The sequence below is a fragment of the Volvox carteri genome, assembly GCF_000143455.1.
Source record: "Volvox carteri f. nagariensis unplaced genomic scaffold VOLCAscaffold_39, whole genome shotgun sequence".
Taxonomy (NCBI): Eukaryota; Viridiplantae; Chlorophyta; class Chlorophyceae; order Chlamydomonadales; family Volvocaceae; genus Volvox; species Volvox carteri.
In genome coordinates this window covers 851,583-873,492 of record NW_003307582.1, presented here as the reverse complement: position 1 = coordinate 873,492, position 21,910 = coordinate 851,583, and the positions used below count along the sequence as shown (strand labels likewise).

The following is a 21,910-nucleotide window of genomic DNA, read 5'->3' as shown; positions in this document are numbered from 1 at the left end:
TCGCTGTCGCCGCCGCCGCCGCCGCCGACGGCGGCCAGGCCGACAACGAGATCCTCGGTGCAGGTGATATCATGTACGGCGGTGTATCCCTAAAACGCGAGTCAAGCTTTACTGGTTGTGGACTCCGGCCGCTCTTGCCGCCATCCATGGAAAGTTCTTCAGCTGGAAACCAATTTCAAATTTCAAATTTTTTGGCAACCTTTCAAGGTCCAGCTGCGCCGGCGCTTCCTCCGCCACCGGCGGCACCGGCGCCGCCGCTGCAGCTGCCGTGGACGAAGATGGGGGAGCCAGCCGCGGCGGCTGCGCCGCCGCCGCCGCCGCCGCCGCCGCTGCTGTCGGCTGTAGCCATTACGCCTGCGTCGCCCCCGGTCCCTTGGCCTGCGGTGCCGACGCAACAGGGGGGTATTCCCGTCGCGCCGATGGATATGCCGTACGTGGCCGGCGGTGGATCGTCCGGGGCGATGTCGCCGCTTCCTGGCCTGACCAGTACGGGGCTGCTGCAGCCGACTTCGCCCTTTGCCTGGTTGGGGCAGCAGCCAGCGGCATCGGTGCTGCAGCCGCCACCTCCGCCGGTTCAGCAAATGCAGATGCAGGCGATGTATGGCGGGGGTGCCCCCGCAGTCCAGCTGCCGCCACCATCAGGGTTAATCACGCAAATGCAGCAGCAGCAAGCAGTTCAGGCACAGGAGCAGCAGCAGCCGCAGCAGTCGGCGGAGCGTGTGTCCTCGTACCCTGTAGGGATAGGTGCTGCCTCGTATCCTGGCGGGTCGAACATGCCGTTCGGTGGTATGTACGGCGCTTTGCCGTACCCGCCGGCAGTTGGACACCCGCAGGCAGTTGCCGTACCCGTGCCGGTTCCGGTTCCGGTGCCTCAGATGGATCAGCAGTACATGCAGCAGTATATGCAGCAGTACATGCAGCAATACATGCAACAGATGCACATACAGATGCACCAGGCGCTGCTGCAGCAGCTGTCGCTGCCGCCTGATCCGCAGCCGGCGTCGCAGTCGACGGGCATTAAGGTGCCGGAGGTGAATCTGCTGGAGAAGTCAAATTTCCGCTTGAACTTGATTCTGGACATGGAAGCCATGCGGACGATTGCGACGAAGGTGGAGGGTTCCTCCTTGCATCCAGTTGGGTTTTGCGCCCAGCCGCCCGCAGATAACAACAATAACAACGACAACGACAACGACAACGCGGGCAACGCTGCCACCCGTTAAGGCTCTGCGGCCTAGGACACGCCTGCGCAGGGGTACCTATGGGGCTCCCATCAGCAGCCCCTAGGACCTGTTGTACACGGAGGGGCTTCTTGCATTGTTGGTGTGGGTGGGTGGTGGGTGGTTGTCGGTCACTGTAGAAGTGAGCCACGGGTGAGGCGGAGGCCGAGAGGGCGGCTGCTCAGTGCTGAAAAAGCGTGTCATGTTTTTGACTCGGCAGCCTAGCGGCGCCGGGGGGCGTTACGATGGCGACATCTACGAGATGGCTCGCACCTGGGGAGCATTTCTTGCCGTACAGCTGTGTTTATGGGGTTGAGAAGACAGCACGGTGCGAAATCCTTTTTTGGTTGGTGGGGTCCGTCACCTCGGCATGGAGAGAGCTTGAGGGTGGGTGGGCGGGTGGGCGTTGTTGGAGGGAGGGTGGGGCGAGGTGGAAGTCACCACCGCTGCTGGCTGTGCACGGCGGCTTTCCTCTCTCTATCTCTCTCTCCCTCGTTCTCCCACACCTCTCCATCCCTCTCGCAGTCGCACTCTCATTCGCTCGCTTGCTGCCTAATGTTTTGCTGTGAGCACTCACGCGCCAAGCTCGCTTCAAAAGTAACTATAAAGAATTATGGAAACCACTGATGCTGAAGTTGTTGATGATTTTCGGTGGCATGTCTATTCATCGGTGGTAAGTCAACGCATTTTGGAAATGGAAGGATCCTAAAAAAAGAAGCAATGCACGCATACACGCACACAGGGTGAGAGAAAGAGGGAGAGAGCTCTATTATAGTACAGGTGAAGGTGCGGTTGGAAGAGTATGCGCTTCGCATGATTCGCAGGAGGGGGAGAAGTGCGAAGCTCTGCGCGGTGCGGTGTATCACATCAATGTTTCCCACCGCACAAGCGTTTGCTCTCTGACAGCTGCTGAGGAGCCCGCGAATTGACGGTGTGTTTTTGGGGGGAAAGGGTAATAACACGTGAGTCATAGCTGCAGATTCCTGCAAAGCGCGTTGTCCCCTTTTTCTTTTGTGAGCTGCGGATCCCATGGCCACCCGTTAGTATGCTATGTGGCCAGCGCCGTACACTGCCACTGTTTCGGACTGCACCCTTCATCTCCTCTCCTCTTTCGCTCTGTGTGCAGTAACCCCCCGCCCCGCCCCGCCCCGTAGCCACCGTGGGGCGGCAGGGCGGCCGGGCCGTGCCGCATTTGTGTGTGTCCGTCATAATCATCACACACGCGCATGAGTGTCGCAACTGCTGTGTTGGACTCGATTTACAGTGCCCTGCAGCACAGGCAGCATGATGGCGTGTTGGCTGTGTGATGCTGCATCCGCTAGCTGTATCTATCTTCAAGCTGTTGGATGTCAGCTGTGTGTGTGTGTGTGTGTGTATTACACACTACCGGTATTTATCGCGGCTGGGCTGTTTCGGTGTGGCGCTGCTCTGTGCTATGCCTTGCACACGTCTTTTCTATCCTTTTTAACTACACAACTGCCCAAAACGCTTTCGTTTGGTTCGTTACGTTGATCCTTGGAAGAGACTTGATCAGGGGTCCCTTTTAACCCGCTGCTGCTGCTGCTGCTGCTGATGGTCATGTGGAACTCGGCACCCGCGGTGGCATCATCAGGCGGGGGGGAGCTCATAGTGCTGACCACATATGCTTTTGTGGCGGCCGAAATGGTCATGTGGAGCTGTTTGAGCTTATTAGGTTCGTTCTCAAGTCATCCTCCCTATCCTGTTCTGTACGTTTGCGACCCTGCGGCTGTGGCTATGGCTGTGGCTGTGGGTATGGGTGGCTATGGTGCAGCGGGAGAGGGGGCCCGGCCCTCGCTTGCCGTCGCCGTCGCCGTCGCCATCGCCGTTGCTCCACGGCCCGTTGCGGCGGGCACTGCACCGTCCGCAACCGGGGCGACGTGCTGCAGGCGCGCGTGCTCGCGGTGTGGGAATGATGCGAGAAGATGATGCAGATGATTCCCATCGAAAAGTATTAGAACCCGACGGGTCGGTGGGGTAAGAGGGAGAGGGGCTCAAGACCGCAAGGCGGCGGCAAGGACACCGCAAGATGCTGGTTGCCTTCACAGATCCCATCCTGGCGGTCATAGATTAGTAGCACCGTCAGTGCCCAGGGACATGGCTTTGGTCGGAAATTGAAGAATTTGGTCACCTTTGGGGCCACCTTTGTGGAGGTGGGATCTTACTATTTTGGTTGGTTTGTGATAGCATACGAGCATGAGGCAAGGTGATTGCCGGTTGACGCCGCAAGCAGTCTGCGCTTCCCATTTACGCAGAGAGAGGAGGTCTGTGTGCGTTGTGAATGAGAGAGAGAGAGGGAGAGGGAGAGAAAAAGGGAGGACACAGAGCAACAACACGCATGCACACGCGCACGCGCGTTGCACAGCCTGTGTGTGTGTGCTTTGTGTTGTGGGGGCTCCAAGGACAGGGGTAAGGATACGTAGGTAGAGGGATCGAGGAGTAGGGGGAGGGTTACTTGGTACTAGGGGTAGTGAGAGTTGGTAGAAGGTCGGGGCGAGTTGTCCTCCAACACTTTCTTTAGGTCAAAAGTGCACATGCGTGTGTGCATATGTACGGCCATCAGCAGATCTGCGGGGGGTGTTTCCTTCAATCGAAAGAAGAGGATCCCTGGATGATTGGGGGGCCTCTTTTATGACTTAGCAGAGACTGGCGGTGCTCTGGTGGCTGTCACAGCACTATGAGTGGGTTGATTGTTCACGTTGGGTAATGGCGGCAAGTCATCGAGGTACGGTGACGACGGCGGCGGCGGCGTTGGCGTGTGTTTGAAACCGCGCCCGGTGGACCCAGGTGCAAACCTTTTCACAGCTGTTCACCACAGCGTGTGCGCGTGTAGCTGCGTGTTTCGGAACATCATTTCCGATATGCCGGTCCGATATGCCGCTCCGGGGCCCCAGTGGGCGCATCCTAAATGCAGTCGCGCCTACCGCCGTGAGTGATTTCACGGTTACCTTCACTGCCGCCGCCTCGGCCTCGGCCTCCCCGCCACTGCTGCTCCTCCTGAGCAGCATTCATTGGGCTTCGTGTAGTACAGGTCATTGCATCATCGTATCATTTGACAATCGCATCCGTGTGTGCACGGCGGCTGCAAATTTCGACTGCCTTTGCGCATCAGGTTGCACCATGGAGGGGTCTTCGCGCACACGCGCCCCCATCTTGCGCAAACCACGCGCCACAGAAAAATGTCTTTCGTGTCCCCCTCTGTCTTCATGCCCGTGTGGAGGTGGAGGTGTATTGCATGCCACAGCTGGTCCCGGGGGGAGCGAGCCTGCACCAGCAGCACTCCACAACATACACAACGTCCACAACTGACATTCATTAGCCTGAATGAGGGCTAATGGCAGCTGGTCGTTTGTTGAATGGTTGGCTGCTGCTGCTGCTGTTGCTGCTGCTGTTGACGGGTAATTTTTGCGGCGGTTGTTTTTGCGTTCGCACGTACCTCCCGCTTGGAAAGGGCCTTCGGGGTAGCACCCACCGCAACGGAACCCACCGGGGACTTCGCAAGCTCGCATTGAGCTTGGAAGGTTGGTAGCGACACAGCTTCACAGCTGCCGCGCGCCGAGAGTACGTCACCACCGGGGCTGCCACGTATGGGTGGGTGGATGGATGGATTCATGGTATGCACGTGTGCGGCTTCTCTGCGCGGTGGTCAATATGCACGTTTCAGAGGTGAGGAGTCCGAGGACCCAGCTCGGGATGACAAGTGCGTCGCGTGTTCAGGCGCGAAGGTGCGTATGGACTTCCTGACGGGTGGTGTACGACGCAACGGGACGCCGTACTGGCACAGGCATGTTGTTTAGGTGCTGCCCGCCTGTTCTTTTCGCCGATCCGAGGTGGTGGAAATGCCGCAAAAGGGGGTTGTAGTGGTGGATTGGTGGCTTGGGCGGTGTGGTCCTATGTATATATGAGACGATACAGTGAGAGCCGAGGCGCGTCATGCAGACGGGAGGGTGGTTACACATCAGCCGCTACCCTCCGATGTTTTTTTGGCCCGCGCCAAAGGGCAGTACGTCAGTACGTACGTACATACTTACGTACATACGCACCTGTCTGTGTGTGAGAGAGAGAGAGAGACGGAGAGATAGGTCTTATCTACCGCGCACAACTGCCAACAACTGTGGCAGCAGGCGCAGGAGCGAAACCGGGTGCAGGGCGGACAGCGAAACTGTCCCTTATGTCCTTGTCCGGGGACTCAGCCTCCTCAGGCCCTCGACCCTTCTCACGCAACAGGTGGGCGGAGTTCTTAGACACGCGCCTGGCTAGTACGGCACCCTTGGCGGCGTCTGGGACTTGTGTATTTACAGTTTTCCTGTACAGCCGGACAACTTCAGCCGTAGGCCTTTGTTAGCACCGTTTTGAAATACACTTTCGGAGGTCGTACTACAGGACGATGGACGAGGGAAGATCGGGGTTTTGGTGTGTCAGCACTTCGGGGTGTCAGCAGCAGCGCAAGAGGGGGTGTTGTTTTCATGTGCTGCTGCGCACTCCTCCTCCTCCTCCTCCTGGCGGATACGTTTATTATATCTCCTCCGCCTGCAGAGCACTGACTCGAAATGTTGTGTTGTGACTGTCCTGGCCGTGGTGGGTATTATAGAACTGCCGCCATGGTTCGTAGTAGCATGGGATGCTGCTGTCGCGTGACGACGTTGTTGCTGAGGCTGCGTCTCCCTCATCACCGCGCCATCGGCGGGGAAGGGAAGGGCAGTCCATCGTAAAGGGTGGGCGAGAGCCGTTCCGTGTGGGAGACGTGGGTAGCAGTAGGGCGTCAACGTGTCCGTTGATGCTGTTGACAGTTGATCGTTACTTATTGGATTAGTTGACGACCGGCAGGCGCGTGTCTGTGGACCACGAGGAAAGAAGACAGTAAGTAGGCTCCCTAGGTAGGATGGTACAGGCAGATTATTGAGGTGGCGAGGTGGGCCCTATCTAAACCATCTTGTGGAGGAAATCCTGCCTGGATACTTTCGCTGAGGAATAAACATAAATTGCTTAGCGTAGATTGGACCGAATTCTTGATAGATAGTTGTAGGTTAATTTAAAATTGTGACAAAGCAGTGAACATTTTTCGACCGTTATTGGTCCGACATTTCTCAGTCGCGCCATCTGGACGGGGAATGTGACATTTTAGCAGTGGTAGCAGTAGTTTGTATTTCTGTGTTGGTTGCTCCGTAGCAGCTGTAGTTTTAGCTCACAAAATTTGCGGCAGTCTCGAGGCTTTTAATAAAAGTTCGTGTTGGTGTCCGCGGCGGCTGTCTCTTTGCGCGGAGTATTGTTCTGGCAGTGGAATGGGATATGGTGGGTGTTGTATGTGTCCTGAGGCAATATCAGATCAAATCTATTAGGAGGAGATTATTAGAGAGTCTCAGGACGAACTATGCAGATTGCCGCTTCGGAGCGCCGCGTATTTGGCTTTTGGCTCTTGCTCCTGCTATTGCCGTCTGTTTCTGCTTTTGCTTCAGCGGATCCGGATATCGGTAATTTACTTTTTTGGGGGACTGTTCAACGAAATGCTGAAAGCAAGATGACAAGTTTAAGTAACGCTTGAGAGTTGCTGCGTGGTGAACGAGGTGTGAAGGCTGCCGGTATGGCAGCTTCACGTGTGTTCTCGCCTGTCTTGAAGAAAGGAGGAGGCGCTGCGGTGTATGAGCTCTGTTTGAGGATGGGCCGCCTTCTGACCAGGTGACGGGCGCTTGGCAGATACGTGGGGGTGTTATAGTTGGCTGTTGCTGGCAGGTCTTGTCTTTCCGGAGGGGTTTTATTGGCTTTTGGCGGGGTTTGACGCAATGGGCGGTGTCCACACTGTTGCAGCAGTCGACCGCGGAGTCTGCCCACATCAGGATGCACCGAGCTGTTTAGCGTATGTATGTATGTACGTACGTACGTACGCAGCTATGTTGGCTGGCGAAATGGCTAAGAATGTTCAGGATAGCGCGGCTTAGGGCTTATATGGCTTTAGGGGCCAATCGACGGCGGATGTCCACCTTCGAACTAGAGCTCGCTTTGAAAAAAAGGATGTTCTGGTTGGGATGTTCTGGTTATTCGCATGTTCTGGTTATTCGCATGGTCACGAAGGCAGGGAAGGGGATCTTGAGATGGTGGTGGAGATCGGAGAGATTGCTGCAATCTGTGTTGTCCTGCAGTCGAAAAAGAAATTGAGAAAAATGTCGAAAAAGAAATTTGAGGGGAAAATGCTTCCGAAGAATGCAGCATCAGGTCCTTGAAGGCAAGGTTGTTTGTTTGCTTGTTGGTTAGTTTGTTTTCCCGAGGCAGGATGAGTTCTGCTATCTATTTGTGCGAAGGTGGTTGTCCGAGCGGAGGAGGGATTGCGATCCGCGATTATGTCCTGCGTTGCATGAAGGTAATGGTCATCTATGTCGTGCAGGAAGCGCCAAATGTGGGTGGTGTTACTGGTTGGAACGCTGTTGCCGTAAGAATTGCATGGTCTATCAGTGAGCAGGGGAGGTCAGGGGTGCAGCAATTTGTCATTCCCCTTTCCCGCGCGTTTGTGTGTGTGCGTGTGGTGTATGTGTGTACGTGTGTGTGTGTGCGTATGTGTGTGTGCTGTTGCACCTCTGCCGTACCGCAGGTGTGACGTGTGGGCTTGTGACCAATCGGTGTGTATGTGTGCATGCATGTATGTATGTATGTATGTGAGGACCTTGCAGCGGCCGCGGCATTCCGCCATTAAGGGCCTGTGAGGGGCTTCCACAGCGGTATTTGCGGTGCAGTCTTTGCTGGTGGTAGAGCTCCACCACCGGCAGTGAACTTCCTCTCCGCTTTCGTCTGGGTCGTCCACGTCCACGTCCGACAGCCTTCGGAGTCGCTAATTTGTGACTATCGTCGTCGTCGTCCTCGTCCTCGTCCTCGTCCTCGTCCTCTTGCGTCATCCGACCTTTCTCTCAGTCGTTCAACTCGACCAACTGGCTGGCTGGAATCCTCAGAGTGAAGATCGTAAGACGTATTGTTCGGGTCAAATATGGTAAGGTTCTGTTGGTTAGCTTGAGGGAGGTGTTTAGAAAGTCTGCCCTCGTGCTGTATCCGAGGGGAAATTCTCAACGACACATTTTAGGTTTAGCACGATCAGTTTTTTTTTATTTATAACAAAATCAAAAATAAGGAGATGTGGTTTTCCAATTTGCAGCGCCTAACCGCGATGGCCTGAAGTCTCGATTAAAAAATTCATGAAAACTGTTTGCCTGTCTGTTTGTCTGTCTGGTGTGTCTGTCGTCTATGCGTTATTGTCCGGCGTGTTTTTTGTTGATAGCTTGTCATTGCCAGCCAGCCTGTGTGGAAAACGCAGTGGTGTCGAAGTGAGTTGTTTTGTTTGGGGAGCGTAGGCTTTGATTCTTGGCCTACCTCCTCAAAGGTATCTGTTTTTTGCCGTATTAGTTCTGAACAGGGTAGTAGTTTGGAATCCTCGTTTCTGTGCGTTCCTGTATTCGTCTGTATCTGTACGCGAAAAGGTGGTTGGCGCGTAAGGCCTAACTGCTGGTGGTGCGGCTGGTGGTGGTGGTGGTGGTGGTGGTGGTGGTGGTGACAGTACTGGCTAAAGCGGCAATGGCCCCGTTTGCAGTTTTGAACATGCACCGCCGCTTGGATCGGAGCAAGTTTAAATCTGTAGGCGGAGTTTGGAGTGTTGCTGTGGCCAGGCGCACATAATTTGTCTTGGCTGCTGTTAAAAAAATACATGATGCGATATGGCTTAAAATGTAGATTGTGTAGGCTGTACGACAGGGAAAAAATTTCGGGTCTTGGAAGGTGTATCATGTTTTTTTTGCGATTGTTGCACTGGAAAAGAGGATGTGCAGTTCTGGCAAGAAATGTATCAAAAGTTCTTTGACTGATGAAAAGGAAAGACGGTTGATCAATGCGCTGCAAGTTCTCTTCGTTTTACCCGCAGCTTTTTGTGGTAGAATCTCCGATGCATGGTATTCATATTGTAACTATAAGTCGACACGGATAAAGGAAGAGTAGCAGAAGGAAAATGTTGACGAGGAAAGTGTTATTTGAGCCTCATTCCTTCACACAGGCGTCCACATTCCTTCAACCAATGTCTATCTGGCATGCATGACGGCCGCTTGACGAGCCAAAGCATCTACGGCGGACAAACGGTCAGACGAACAAACGGACTAGAACCAGTATTCGTGGCAAACAATCGCTTCCCACGCCCTAATCGTCTGTGTGGGAGGGGTTCGTCACTAGAAACGACTGCAAAAGCAAGCTCGTGGGCCTCGGGGCCCGCGTTACCACTAAGGGAGGAATCTTCTTCACGACTTGTATGTATTTATTACATTCACTCCAAAAAGCCGCGCCGCTGCGTTCCATCTATCACTCCTCAAAAACAATCTTCTTGCCCGAGGGCGCCGCCGACAGCAGCAGCTGCTTCTGCTTCTGGCGCGCCTCCCAGGACGGATGCAACGAGCCGTCACCGCCACTTCCGCCACCTCCGCCAGCACGCTCGGTGTGCTGAACCCCCCTCCCGGGGCCACGTCCAGCTCCTGCTCGACCACCCAAGACGCTACCGCCGCTTCTGCCGCTGCCCTTGCCACGACCGCCACTTTCCCTCCGGTCCATGCGCCCGCCACCCTCGGCCCCCCGCGAACCCGCTGCGGACTGCCTCTGACAGGACGGAGCAGCGACCCTCCCGCCGGCGCCCATGGGTCCATCCTGCACACCGCCGCCGCGGCGGCGGCCGCCGTTGTCGTCATCTTCGTCGTCGAACTTGATCTTCTTGGGGGCCGCCGCCGCCGCCGTCTGCTGCTGCAGCAGCTGCTTCTGGCGCTGCCTCGCAGCCCAGGAGGGGTGGAGCTGCTCGGCACCGCCGCCGTCACCACCGCCGCCGCCGCCGCCTCGGCCGCCGCCTCGGCCGGCGGCACCTCCGCTAGCACTGTTGTGTCTCCCCGGTACCGCATCCCCTCCCCCTCCTCCTCCGCGTGACCTCCGCTCCGCCGCCTGTTTCACGACATGTGTGCGATACAGCCAGCGAGCAACAGCCGCAGCACCAACAGCAACAACAGTAGCAGCAGCATTAACAGCACTGGCAGCAGCAGTAACGGATCACAAGCTGAAGTACTAACCTCAACAACGAACAACCAGGAAAAACCGACAACTGACAACAACCCCCTAATAACTGCTAACTATTTGAGCCCAGCTCCCCAGTTGGGCCGTTGAGCGTCTCTACCTCGCGTTGTATCGTTCCGGCCCCCATACCACCTGTCGGCGGCCCCAACCACCCAGGAAGTTTGGCAGTACTCTAAGAAATTAGCTGCACTTTTACCAGCACCATTGCCATCGCTTCCCCCCACCCCTATTCCCACAGGGTTGCCAAGACATCAACGCATGAGGCTTGCTCCGCTCCTGCTTCGTTTCGTTTCGGTCGCTTTCCATTCCATCTAAATATCATATCCAAATTTAATAAATCCATACCTAAAACAAATATCTAAATCTATATACATTTATAGATAGATGCATGTTAGGTATGATATAACCCTTCGCTCTTGGAACGCACCTTCTTCTGTTGCAGCTTCTCCTGCATATGCCTTGCATCCGCGCCGTACAGCTTCTCGTAAAGCCGCCGTCTAGCGTTCTGCCCTAGGCGGTTCTTGCCCTTCCGGTCCAGGAGCAGCGGATCACCGCAGCGGCCGCCGCCGCCGGCATCCTTGCCCTTCTCTTTCGACTTCAACTTATTCACATCCTGGCGATCTCTTCCTGCCCCTGCCGTCGTCGCCGCAGCGGCCGGGCGTTTTGAACTGGCAATCGCCGCCGCCGCCGCAATCCGCTTGCCTTTCGCCTGAGGGGGGACCTGCACTCCGAGGTTACCGCCGCTCGCCCCGGCGGCCTTGGATCTCAGAGGGGCAGCACCGGGAACTTGGGCAGCGCCACCACCAGCAGCAGCAGCAGTAGCAGCAGTAGTAGTAGCAGTATTGTCGCGACGCCGCTTGGCTCCCACAACCTTGCCACTGCGTCCGGCCGCGGACGCCACCTCACGGTCCTTCGGTCCGGTCAAATCGCGGATCTGGCCCCTCTGCGCCACGGGCTCGTCAAACTCTTGGCTGTTGAAGCTTTCGTCGTCGTCATCGCCGTCGTCGTCGCCGTCGTCGATGACGTTGTTGTCGCTGTCGCCGCCAGCATCGTCCGCACTCTCGCCGCCACTGACGCCGTCGCCGCCGCCACCACGGGCTGCGGCGGCCTCCGCCATGAACTCGTCAATGTCCGCGTCCTCGATGACACCGCTGTCCTCCCCTTCCCCTTCCCCCTCCCCTTCCTCCTCCTCTTCCTCCCCATGCCCGGCCCCACCGCCTTCGCCATCACCTTCGCCACCACCATGCGTGGTTGATCCCCGCACACGCCTCTTCTCTTCCTCCTCCTCCTCCCCGCCTTGCCCCTTTTTAACAACCACAAGGGGCAAGACCACTAACCGCTGAGACCCCGTCCCAAAGCTAGCCCCTGTTGGTGCCGTATCAACGGCGTCGGATGCAACTGTCACCACCCCGCGGTTCCTCTTCCGTGGCCGCAACGCATCTGCATCCTCCTCCTCCTCCTCCGCCTGTTCTTCATCCTCACCATCATTTCCCCCCATCGCCGCTGTCCCTGCCGTGACCCCACCATCCTCATCGCGCTCTCCGCTAACTCCCCCAGCCCCGATACACCCACCCTCTTCCCCGTCCTCGTCTTCGTCCTCGTCCTCAGTGAAGGGACCTTCATCTCCACCCACATTGGCATCTCGCTGCTGACCCTGCTCCGAATCCGGTTCCGTTGAGCCGCCCTCCCCATCCTCTTCCTCCTCCTCGGGCCCCAGCGCGGCTGTTGCAAAGGGGACAGAGGCACATCACCACCATCACCTCTATCAAGGAGAACAGAGCCACAACTTCTTTCAGTACCGTACCACTGCACCAACACACACACACACCAACACCAACACGCACACCAACACACACACACACCAACACACACACACACCAACACACACACACACACCAACACACACACACGCACACACCAACACACACACACCAACACACACACACACACACACACCAACACACACCAACACACACACCAACACACACACACACCAACACACACACACACCAACACACACCAACACACACACGGTCCCTGGCAATCCCGCGCAGCCCAATACAGCCAGACTGAGACACTTAGACAGACACAGACACAGACTGACTGACTAGGCAGTCCCCAAGCTCGAAGAGCTCCACCCCCTTCCCTTTTGAATGCACCTCCACCTCCTTCCCATCCCCACCAATTCCAACAACTTGGACCCTCCCCCCCTAATTATCTTCCTGATGATCAGACGGTTCGCCCAGATAGCGCAGATAGCGGAGAAGGTACCAGCTAGGTAAGGAGCTGAAGGACTCACCCCCGCCGAATTTGGCCTCGAAGTCCCGTCGGGCTTCCTCCACGGCCTTCCGTACACACGACGCCCGCAAGAGCCGCCCGCCTAGCACCGCCGCCATCGTTACAGATGCGCCGCCGCCACCGCCGCCGCCGGCAGCGGCCTCTCCGTCTAGTTGGCCGGAGCCAGGTGCTCCCTCGGCGGCTGTCTGTTCCTGTTCCTGCTGCCCCTCATTACCCCGCCACGGTTGTTGCTGCGGTTGCTGCTGTTGTGATTGTGATTGTGGCGTTTGTGATTGTTGCTGCTGTTGCGGTTGTTGGTTGTTCTTTGCATTGCGGGGTGGTTGTGTCGTTGCAGGTGGCGGTGGTGGTCGTCGCGAGGCAGCAGCAGCTCGCACCAGGTCCTCTGGGAAGCCCGACCTGACCGCCAGCTGCGTGACCCCCCCCCCCAGGCCGGTGGGTTAGTGGTTGGGCGGTAGTGGGGGTTGGGGTGGGATTTGGGGGGTTCATATTATTGGGTGATGATGATGATGCTCAACAAACTTGGTGTGTCAATTGTGTCTTGGAAGAACCGCAGCCCGACAGGCACCGGGGGGGCATGCAACCACCCAAATACCCCCCACCCCCCGTCACTGTGTCTCCGATCTTCGCGGTGTGGCTCAAGTCATGAGTGACAGCAACACAGTCCGAGTGAAACCACTTTTTAAGCAGTGCACAAAGATAGTCCTAACGCAGTGCACCAGCACATGGCACCGCAGCGCCCAGGCCCCCCCATCCCGAAAGGGCCTAAAGGAGGAGAGTGAGGTGGCCCGGAGGTGTGGGCAACAACCCGCACCTGGACGGCCAGCGCATCCAGATGCAGGGTCTGGGAGATCGCCAGTTGGAATCTGAGCTTCTCTTCGTCTGAGGGGGGGTGGGGAAGGGGGTGGGGGTGGGAAAGGGGGTGGGGGAGGAGGCAGCAACCGTGTGAAGAGTGCAGGCGGGTTTATGGGGCCCCACTTTCCCAGCCCTCCCGGACCGGTCAGGCGCTCTGGGAACCGTCAGCCACGGAGGGAGCGGAGCTCACGCCACCCACCCACTACCACCCACCGGGGTTTAATCGGTTGGGCGGCGCATTAACAGCACATGCGCATACATACACACATACATACGGGGGTATTTTTCAGTCTTTGTTGACACGCACCTTGCCGTTGCTGCTCTTTCCGTGCCGCAACCATAGCTCCATGTTCCTGCTGCTGCTGCTGCCCCGCCTGTTGCTGCTGCTGCTGCTGCTGCAGTATCAGCACCAGACGCCGCTTCAGCTTCCGCTGCTCGAAAATCCGCGCGTTTTTGAGCGCCTGCACAACATTACACATACACACATAGACACATACACACTCACTCACACACACAAGCACTTAAAACGCACACGCACGTAAATATGCGAATAATGCTGGCCTACCATAACAAAGGCCTACATACACGCACATTCTCCGTTAGGATTTCCGGTCAGTCAAATCAATTGCAGTTAAAAAGCTTCCGGCAAGCCATCAGGTTGTCCAGTCCACGCAAAAGCCATTCCCCCCTTCCCCCCGCAATGGCGGATCCGGAGTGCGAAACAGACCAGCGACAGACCAATAGGTAGGTGAGGTCCGAATGGGTTGTACGGCACAGGACTCCACACGCCCCTGGGGGATGGGTAGGGTAAGGCGGGTACCGCTTCGTGGCGCCGCCTGCACGGTCGTATCTTGCCGTACCCTGCCTAAAATCCTACCTTTTGCAGCTTCCGGAGGCAGTGGTGCAGCCATTTCCTGCGCGCCTCCGGCCTATAGCGCGTGTGCGTATGTGAGAAAGATGAGGGTTGGGGGAGAGGAGGGAAGGGTTTAAAAGCTGACACCGGGGTGGAGGAACAGGGGAGGCCCTTCCCCTGCCGTCGTACCCAGCCCAGCCGCCTCACCCTTTGTCTTTCTGAACCGGCTTGCTGAAGCGTCCCCTGCCCCGTCGGGATAGCCCCAAAGTGTTAGCCTGTGGACACGATGACCCACACACCGTAAGTTCTTGACATCAATGCCGGTGACAGGCTAACCGCTTCGCACCTGACGCCCGCCGCCGCCTCTTCCAGCCCTCTTACCACCACGCGGTTTCATCCTACTATGAGATAGTACTCAGGAACTGCAATAACATGATTGAACGTGCACGGATTCGGCGAGAACGGGATCCTGAACAGCGAATCAGCAAAATTATGTCTGCAAAGCTTCCAGCACATGTACTTGGACTGAGTTAGATGCACATTTGCCTGTGTTCGTTGCAAATGGCAGCTGCAATTTTGGTTCCGGAGCGTACTACCTTCGACGTTGACTTCTATCGAAGAACTTGTGCAAGGTTAAGCAATTTTGAGAAGATTGAATCTCGTGTTACACCTTTGGGCGCTTCCAGCTCCGTTACTGCCAGGGCGCACCATGGCACAAGAAGGCATCCTCGACCGGAGGAAGAAGTTTGCCTTCACACCCCAAACTTTTAGTGCCCTATTCCTAGCGTAAGCATAACGTCAGTTTTCTGTGGTTAGACGGTTTTTGTTGATGAAACCCTAAATCAAGGCTGTGGCCCTCGCGCAGACTGAGCCTGACCGCCGTGTTCTACGGGTTGATGCATAAAATACATGTGGGAACACTGGGTGTAGAAGATGGTCGGACCTATATTTCACATACTATGGCAACTCACACTAGATACGTGTACACTGTGTTTACAGGACGAGGGAGTTGCGCACCCAGCAGTACTGATGCTGCTGCCTCTTCCAACGGTAGGTGCCGTTCTCCAGACGCATACTTCCCATGTTATTCTCTCCGACATCACCTGTGATCAGGACAAAAAAAGCCAAACCCAGGTTTCCATGAAGCCCTCCTCCGTCTCCTGACCGACCCCGCCTCCTCCTGCCGCCGCCGCAACATTCCTTCGACAGATTCTGTGGCTGGCCCTCATGATCCCGCTGTTCATGTTCATCGCCTATCAGGTAGCAGGGCCGTGATCCGACTGTTTGGGGTCTCGCGCTGTTGTCAAGGAAGCTGGGTCACTGGCGGCCGCTGCAATCGGCACGATGGTGGTGATAATAGTATTGAATAGCAAGAGAGGCGGTGACGGTGATGGTGATGACGATGACGACGATAACGATGATGACGACTGTGGTGGCCGTGTTAATAGCTTCGTCCGTAGGCGGGGTCCATCCCGGTCCCTTACCACACAGATACGCGTACACGCATGTACGCGTTTGCCAACAAGCAAAGCCCGTTTATCCACATGTCACAACCAGCAACTGCCCTGGCAAACTCCACATGGCAGCGCGGGCCCTCCCCCCGCCGCGAACCCTCCTTTCCCTCCCTTCGCAGGCCGACTTTAAGGGCCTTAATCCGCTGATCCCCACTCACTACCTATTCATTGCCAAACGCTGCTTCAAGGCCATGAACGACAATGGCTTCAAGGTGAGCCCCGCCCTGGCTGGTATTCATTGATTGTGGTGATAGGAGGCCCTGGACTTCTTCCGGGGGGAGGGACGAATGAGGGACGCGAGGACTCGAGTGAGGCGCGGCTGGGGTATCTGAGAAAAAGAGGATCCATTCAGAGCATTCAGGAAAGCAGGAAAGCCAAGTAAGAGGCAGGAAAGATAGTAGAAGGAAAGGTTAACACCACGAAACGCTGGCCGTATTGCAGACCTCAGTCAGCATCCTGTTGACGGACCCCGGCAACCCCTCCAACTCCTAAAACACAATTTGGTGGTCTTGGTGAATAATCCTTTGGTAAAGGCTGAAGCTGCCGACATGCAACGTCCAAACGGTCTCCGCGCGCTCCCACGTCCACCGCCGCCAACACTCGCAGGTGTCCGAGAAGGACCTTTGACCCCGGGGCCCCGGCAGTCGTGGCAGTAATCCTCGGACTGCCCTTTCGCTATCCTCTCCCTCTCCCTCCTTCGCCCACTCCGTCCTTGCCCCAGTGGGGCCTGCTGTGCGTGCGTGCATGCGTGTGTGTGTGTGTGTGTGTGAGAGAGAGAGAGAGAGAGAGAGAGAGAGAGAGAGAGAGAGAGGGAGAAAGTGTGTAGGCGGCATCGCGTCGGAACGCCTTATCAACCTGCTGCTGCTGCTGCGGCGGCGGCTTCTTGGTCACCAAATGTCCGCCAATGAAGTCGCTCCCACACTGACGTCATGGCTGCAGATTCATTCAGGTAGCTGGCTGCAGGGGCCCAGCTGTGCACGGAGCGGCCGCCACTCTAGCACTTCAACAGGACGCACCGCAAGGCATTCACCTTCGGTCGGATGGGGCTCCCCAGGAGCGCTTTATAAGGCACACCAGTGCGAGTTTGGGACTCTGGAAACTTGTGTCTGTGGTGCGACATGTGGGCGATTTATCCGATAATAAAAAGCTGAACAAGATTGGTGATGGCAGCTGGTGCTTTACTTGTAACTATGGTGGTTGGGAATTGGGGGCCGAGAAGGGCAGACCTCGGAGTGTACGTGTGCTAGTATACGGCATATACATATCGGGCTTGCTCAGCTCCCCGGGCGTTTCGCTGCTATGTCCCAACGGGTCCCCTCTCTCGGCCCCACTGTGAGCTCTGCAACGGCTTCGAGTTGTGATGAAGTGATGAAATTTAAAAAGGAACTGCCAATTTAGCTTGGGAAGCTGCTAATTGTTTATTGTTTTAACGGACGGGCCCTGTGTGTCTAAGGTGTGTGTCCCTTCCTGGTTGGGGCCAGACTCCCCGCACGCGTTGACGTGCATCTCACGTAAAGGATGATGCCAATGATTGAGGAGACAGACACAGGTGCGCTTTCCCCATCCCCCTTTTCGTTGATAGGAACTTCTTAGTCATTACCTTCTGAACGGAGCTGCCGCACCCCAATCGTCGTTCCAACGGTCTTTCCCACACTGACTGCTGACTGCCGCCCCACCCCAGCACTCCCCCACACCCTACTGCCCTAGTCAGGAGCGAGGCCAGGCCATGCCCGGTGTGAGGGCGTTCCGCAATAATGCAAATATGCAGCAAAGACGCGGCAACGGGGTCACTCCGCTGAAGACGCCGCGAACTACGTACCCACTGACTAGGCGGCCATTTGCATGTCAACCGCACAGCAGCAACCGCGCAGGAAGGGGCATAACGCAATTAGCACACAGCGTTCGTCCTCCTACGATGCTCACGTCCAAAGCCTTACAAGCCTAGTCCTTAAACCGCCCTCCTGAACCTCTCCCCCACATTGCAGCCGCCGCCTATGTAGCCCAGATTCGCTGCTGATCTGCACCTCCCCCCAACAGCCCATAGCCTCAAAAACGGTTAAATTGCAGGTGTTTGATTGTGCAGTTTTACCAAGATGTCAGCGCACCTACACAACTACTATTAAAGCGCAGCAGAGCTGTGCTGTGATGCAGTGGGCCCCGGGCGATGGCAGTTATCTTCACGAGCTCAGAGCTCTCCATCCGCCCACACGGCCCCGCTCCTACTTTCACCCGACAGGGCGCACAGGACGCAGTCCTGCTCCCCCTACCTCCTCCCCCGCGCGCCTCTTCGGCGTATCCCCCACTCTTCCAAGGCCATCATGGCCGTAACCTACATGCACTCACGCAGCTGTGCGTGTCTGTTTAGGTTTGTAGGTGTCTCGCGTCTGCAGGACCTTGTTCCGGCTCCACACAGCTGACCGCTGTGCAGTGCTGGCCTCCTGCCGATCGCTGCTTTCCGGCCCACCCCCTCTCACATTCAACCAAAGCTACTTCACCTGCAAAGAGAGACTACTTTTCCCGCTTGACCCGCCTCCAGGACAGCCTCCCTGCTCAGTGCTGCCCCGTGCCATGAATGCGTCCCTCTCCGTCTGTATCCACTGAAACCGCTGCCTAGGAAAGAAACAAAGGACTCAAAAGAAAACTTTCCGCATCCGAAGGATACCGGGCGCCACAGGCGCCCCCCGCCATAAAGACATTTTCCCCCAACGACTTCCCGCTGCAACGACCAACCGCTGCAAATCCTGAGGCGACCCCACCCTCCTCCGCCCACGTCCTCCAAAGGCCCTCGGTGGGCTGTGGCAGCTTGGTCGTGTCCCTAGCTGCCAGTTGCCCCCGGTCCCGCGGGGGGGAAGCGCGGCAGCGGCGGCTTCCGCGCCGGCAGCTGCGCAGGGCCCCCTTCCCCCCGTGTGGGGCTGGGGCTGCGGCGGCTGGGTGATAAGCTCCGTCCGCCGAGAGACTGCGGGCGGGACGACCCCGGGCCGATAGGTGCAGCTGCGCCGTCGATGCCCGTCACCGGCCCTGCCGCAGCCGCCGCGGCTGATATAGTCGGCGTTTCGCCAATGCTCACAAGGCCCACCAGGCCCGTCGCTGGGCTGCGGGCCCGTACCCAATCCAAGGGCGCGATGGGGGCCGGCGGGCTGCCGGGCGGCCGCTGTGACGTCTGCTTGGCAGCGGCAGCGACAACCGCCGCCGTCAGGCTGCCGGCGGAGCCGGTCTTAGTGGACAGCAGTGGCGGCTGTGCCGCCGCCGCCGCCGCGGCCGCTGAACCGGCGGGTGTGCCCGCGGAACGCGGTCGCGGTGCGTCGGGTATTGGTTCCAGGCAGGGACGAAAGCCCGCACTGCCTGGCGTCGCCAGACCCCCCCGCGCAGACCCGGGTGTGCCCGACGACGGTGGGGCCAATGCGGGGTTGTGTGTCGGCAGCTCCACGGGGGGCAACAGGTGGGGTTCGCCGCGAGGCGGCAGCGTCATGGCACCAGCGTGCAGTACTGCAGGTAGCCAGTTCATATCGGCGGAGGGGCTGCTCAGCCGGGAGCCGCCGCCGCCACCGCCGCCGCCGCCGCTGCCAGAAATGCTGGATGAGGTCGTCGCCAGCGGGAGCAGTCCAGCGGGGCCTGTGATGAGGGATGGCGTGGGCCGGAGCGATCCTGACGGTGAGGGGCTGCCCAGGCCAGCCGGCGCGGAGCTGCGCAACGGATTGGCGGCGGCAGCGGCGGTACGAGCGGCAGGCCCGCCGCCGCCGCCATTGCTGCCGCCGCCGCCGCCGGTGCTTCCTGACACGGGGATGTGGAAGCGCAGGTTGCCCGGTTGGACGTGTGCCGCGGGGAAGGGCTTCGGGATGGCGATGGGCGCCAGCGGCGCCGGCATTGGACCGGGAGGTCTTAGCTGGCCGCTGGGGTACGGCAGGTGCTGTCCGTCCAAAGGCAAGGGCAGAGGAGCCATCGGCTTCGTCGTACGAATGGTGGCGGTCAGATGGCTGCCGCCGCCGACGGGCACTCCCGCCAGAGCGAGCAGCCCCGCTGAGGCGCCGCCGCCGCCAAGACTGCTGCGCGACGCCTCCATCGCAGCAGCTCCATACCCCGCCACAGGGTTGCGCCACGGGTCGCTAGGCAGCATCCTCATGCCGTCGCCACGCTGCAGCGCCAGCGGCCCCGTTGGTGTCCACCCAAGTCCGCGCCCACGACCTGCCAACACCAGCCCCTCGCCGGGTACCGCCACCGTCGCCGTACCGGTGCTGTGTGCGACGGTGCCGTCAAGCTGCGCGATCCGGCGCGCCAACGCCGCGCCGTACACTCTGATGCTGGCCTCCACGAGCCGATCCACAAGATCAGCCTCCTCTTCCAGCTCGTCCAAATCCATTTCATCTAGCTCCAAAAGCTCACCTCGCGCCTCCAACTGCGCACGTAGCTCTGCACGCCGCGCCAGAGCAAGTTGCAGCTTGGCCGCCGTGAGGCGGGGCCGCTTCGCCCGCCTCCGGCCGCCACCGCCGCTGCCGCCGCCGCCGCCATCCATCCGCTTCCCCTGTCCATCACCCTTGAAGTCGCCGTTGACGCCGGCGGCGACGGCGGCGTTGGCCTCCGCAGCGGCGCCGGCGAAGCCTGTCACGGCACCGCCGCCGGGGCCGCCTTGCCCCGCTATTCTCTGATCGGATGATGATCGTGTGTCAGCAACCGAGCTGTCCTCCCCAGCCGGCCTTGGCGAGAGCGGCCCATCCACCTGTGATGAAAACCACCCGCCAGAGGAGGCGACGGCAGCGGAGGCGGAGGCGGAGGCAAGGGCAGCTGCGGCGCCGCCGCCGCCGCCGCCGCTGCTCCGCGCCGGCACCACCCCCGAGGAACGCGCGGCAGCGGAGGCAGTGGGAAGCATGTACATCGGCATTGGCATTGGTGGCCGCCGGCGCGAAGCCAGCGCTGCGGGGCCCCCACCTGCTCGCTGGTCGGCAGCGGCAGTTCGCTGCTCCCCTTTGGTGGTTGGTTGAGACCGCGGCCGCCGCAACTGTTCTGCTCCGACCCAGCCTCCGAACCCGTCCGTATCGCCATCCAACCCCGCTGCCGCCGCCGCCTTCGAGCCGTCTGGCTGCTCCCCGCGGCTGTAATAACTGCTATCTGCCAGCGTGTCCCCATCCTCCTCGTCCTCATCCTCTGCCCCCTCCTCGTCTTCATCCTCCTCCTCGTCGTCCTCCTTGAACTCATGCCCAACTTTTTCCCCGTCACCCTTGGCCCCGTTCCCTTCCTCCTCCTCGTCCTCCTCCTCCTCGTCGTCGTCATCGTTGTTCCGCCGCCGTACGTAGCTCCGGAACCGCCGCTTGGGCCCGCCCTTGCCAGGCTCACTGCGGCTGCACAGCTGCCCGCCCAAAGCCGCCGCGCCACACCACAACGGCCTTCCTTCCGTCAGCCCCGCCACCGCGGCGGCGCCCTTCAACAACACTCTGTCGTACGTGTGGTCCAGGACTCGGTTGAGTTCGTCTGGATGCGCGGACATGAGGGTGCTCCGAAACCCGGGCCGCGGCGCAGACCATGGCCGAGGCATGGCCGCTGCCGAGGCCATGCTTGCTGCCGCCGCCGCCGCTGCCGCTACCGTTGCTTCCGCGGGGGCGGGAAGGGCTAACCTTCGCCGCCGTCGCCGCCACCTGTTTCGCCGCGGCAATATATCCCGTGCGGATGCAGTGACGGCCGTGGCCGTGGGCTTGGGAAGCAGCCGCGCCGGGGCCACAATCCTCTCCATCACGGGCTGGGAGTCCGCTGGGGGGGGCCAGGTCTCAAACGGTGGCAGCGGTGGCGGGGCGACGAGCGGCATCCACGCCGCCCGGCGGCCGATGAGGTCTCCTTTCCTGCCCACCGCCGCCGTCGGCTCCTGCGACAAGGCGCCACCCGCCGGCGGCGCCAGGGACAGCTCCGACATTACTGCAGGCGCGACGCCGCCAGCCTCTGCGGTCGCCCCACTAGCTTCAGCGGCGGCCGCCGCCCGTTGCTTCCGCATCGCACGGGCTTGCGCCAGGCGCAACTTCCGGACGGCGGCGATGCGCCGCTTCTCCTGGAGCTCCCGCCGCCGCCGCCCGTCCGCATACGCGAGCGCCTCGTCT

The 21,910-nt window shown here is 58.9% G+C and overlaps 1 protein-coding gene across 1 annotated transcript; it reads right to left on the bottom strand.

The window, feature by feature from the left end:
- Positions 1-9,560: 9,560 nt before the first annotated feature.
- Positions 9,561-14,713, bottom strand: VOLCADRAFT_94762 (uncharacterized protein; the record flags this gene model as incomplete). Its single annotated transcript, XM_002953879.1, has 9 exons — positions 9,561-10,184; positions 10,741-10,946; positions 11,886-12,035; positions 12,613-13,018; positions 13,423-13,490; positions 13,771-13,924; positions 14,341-14,392; positions 14,524-14,591; positions 14,663-14,713. The coding sequence occupies 9 exons, from the start codon at positions 14,711-14,713 to the stop codon at positions 9,561-9,563; spliced, it is 1,779 nt and encodes a 592-aa protein (XP_002953925.1).
- Positions 14,714-21,910: the final 7,197 nt, after the last annotated feature.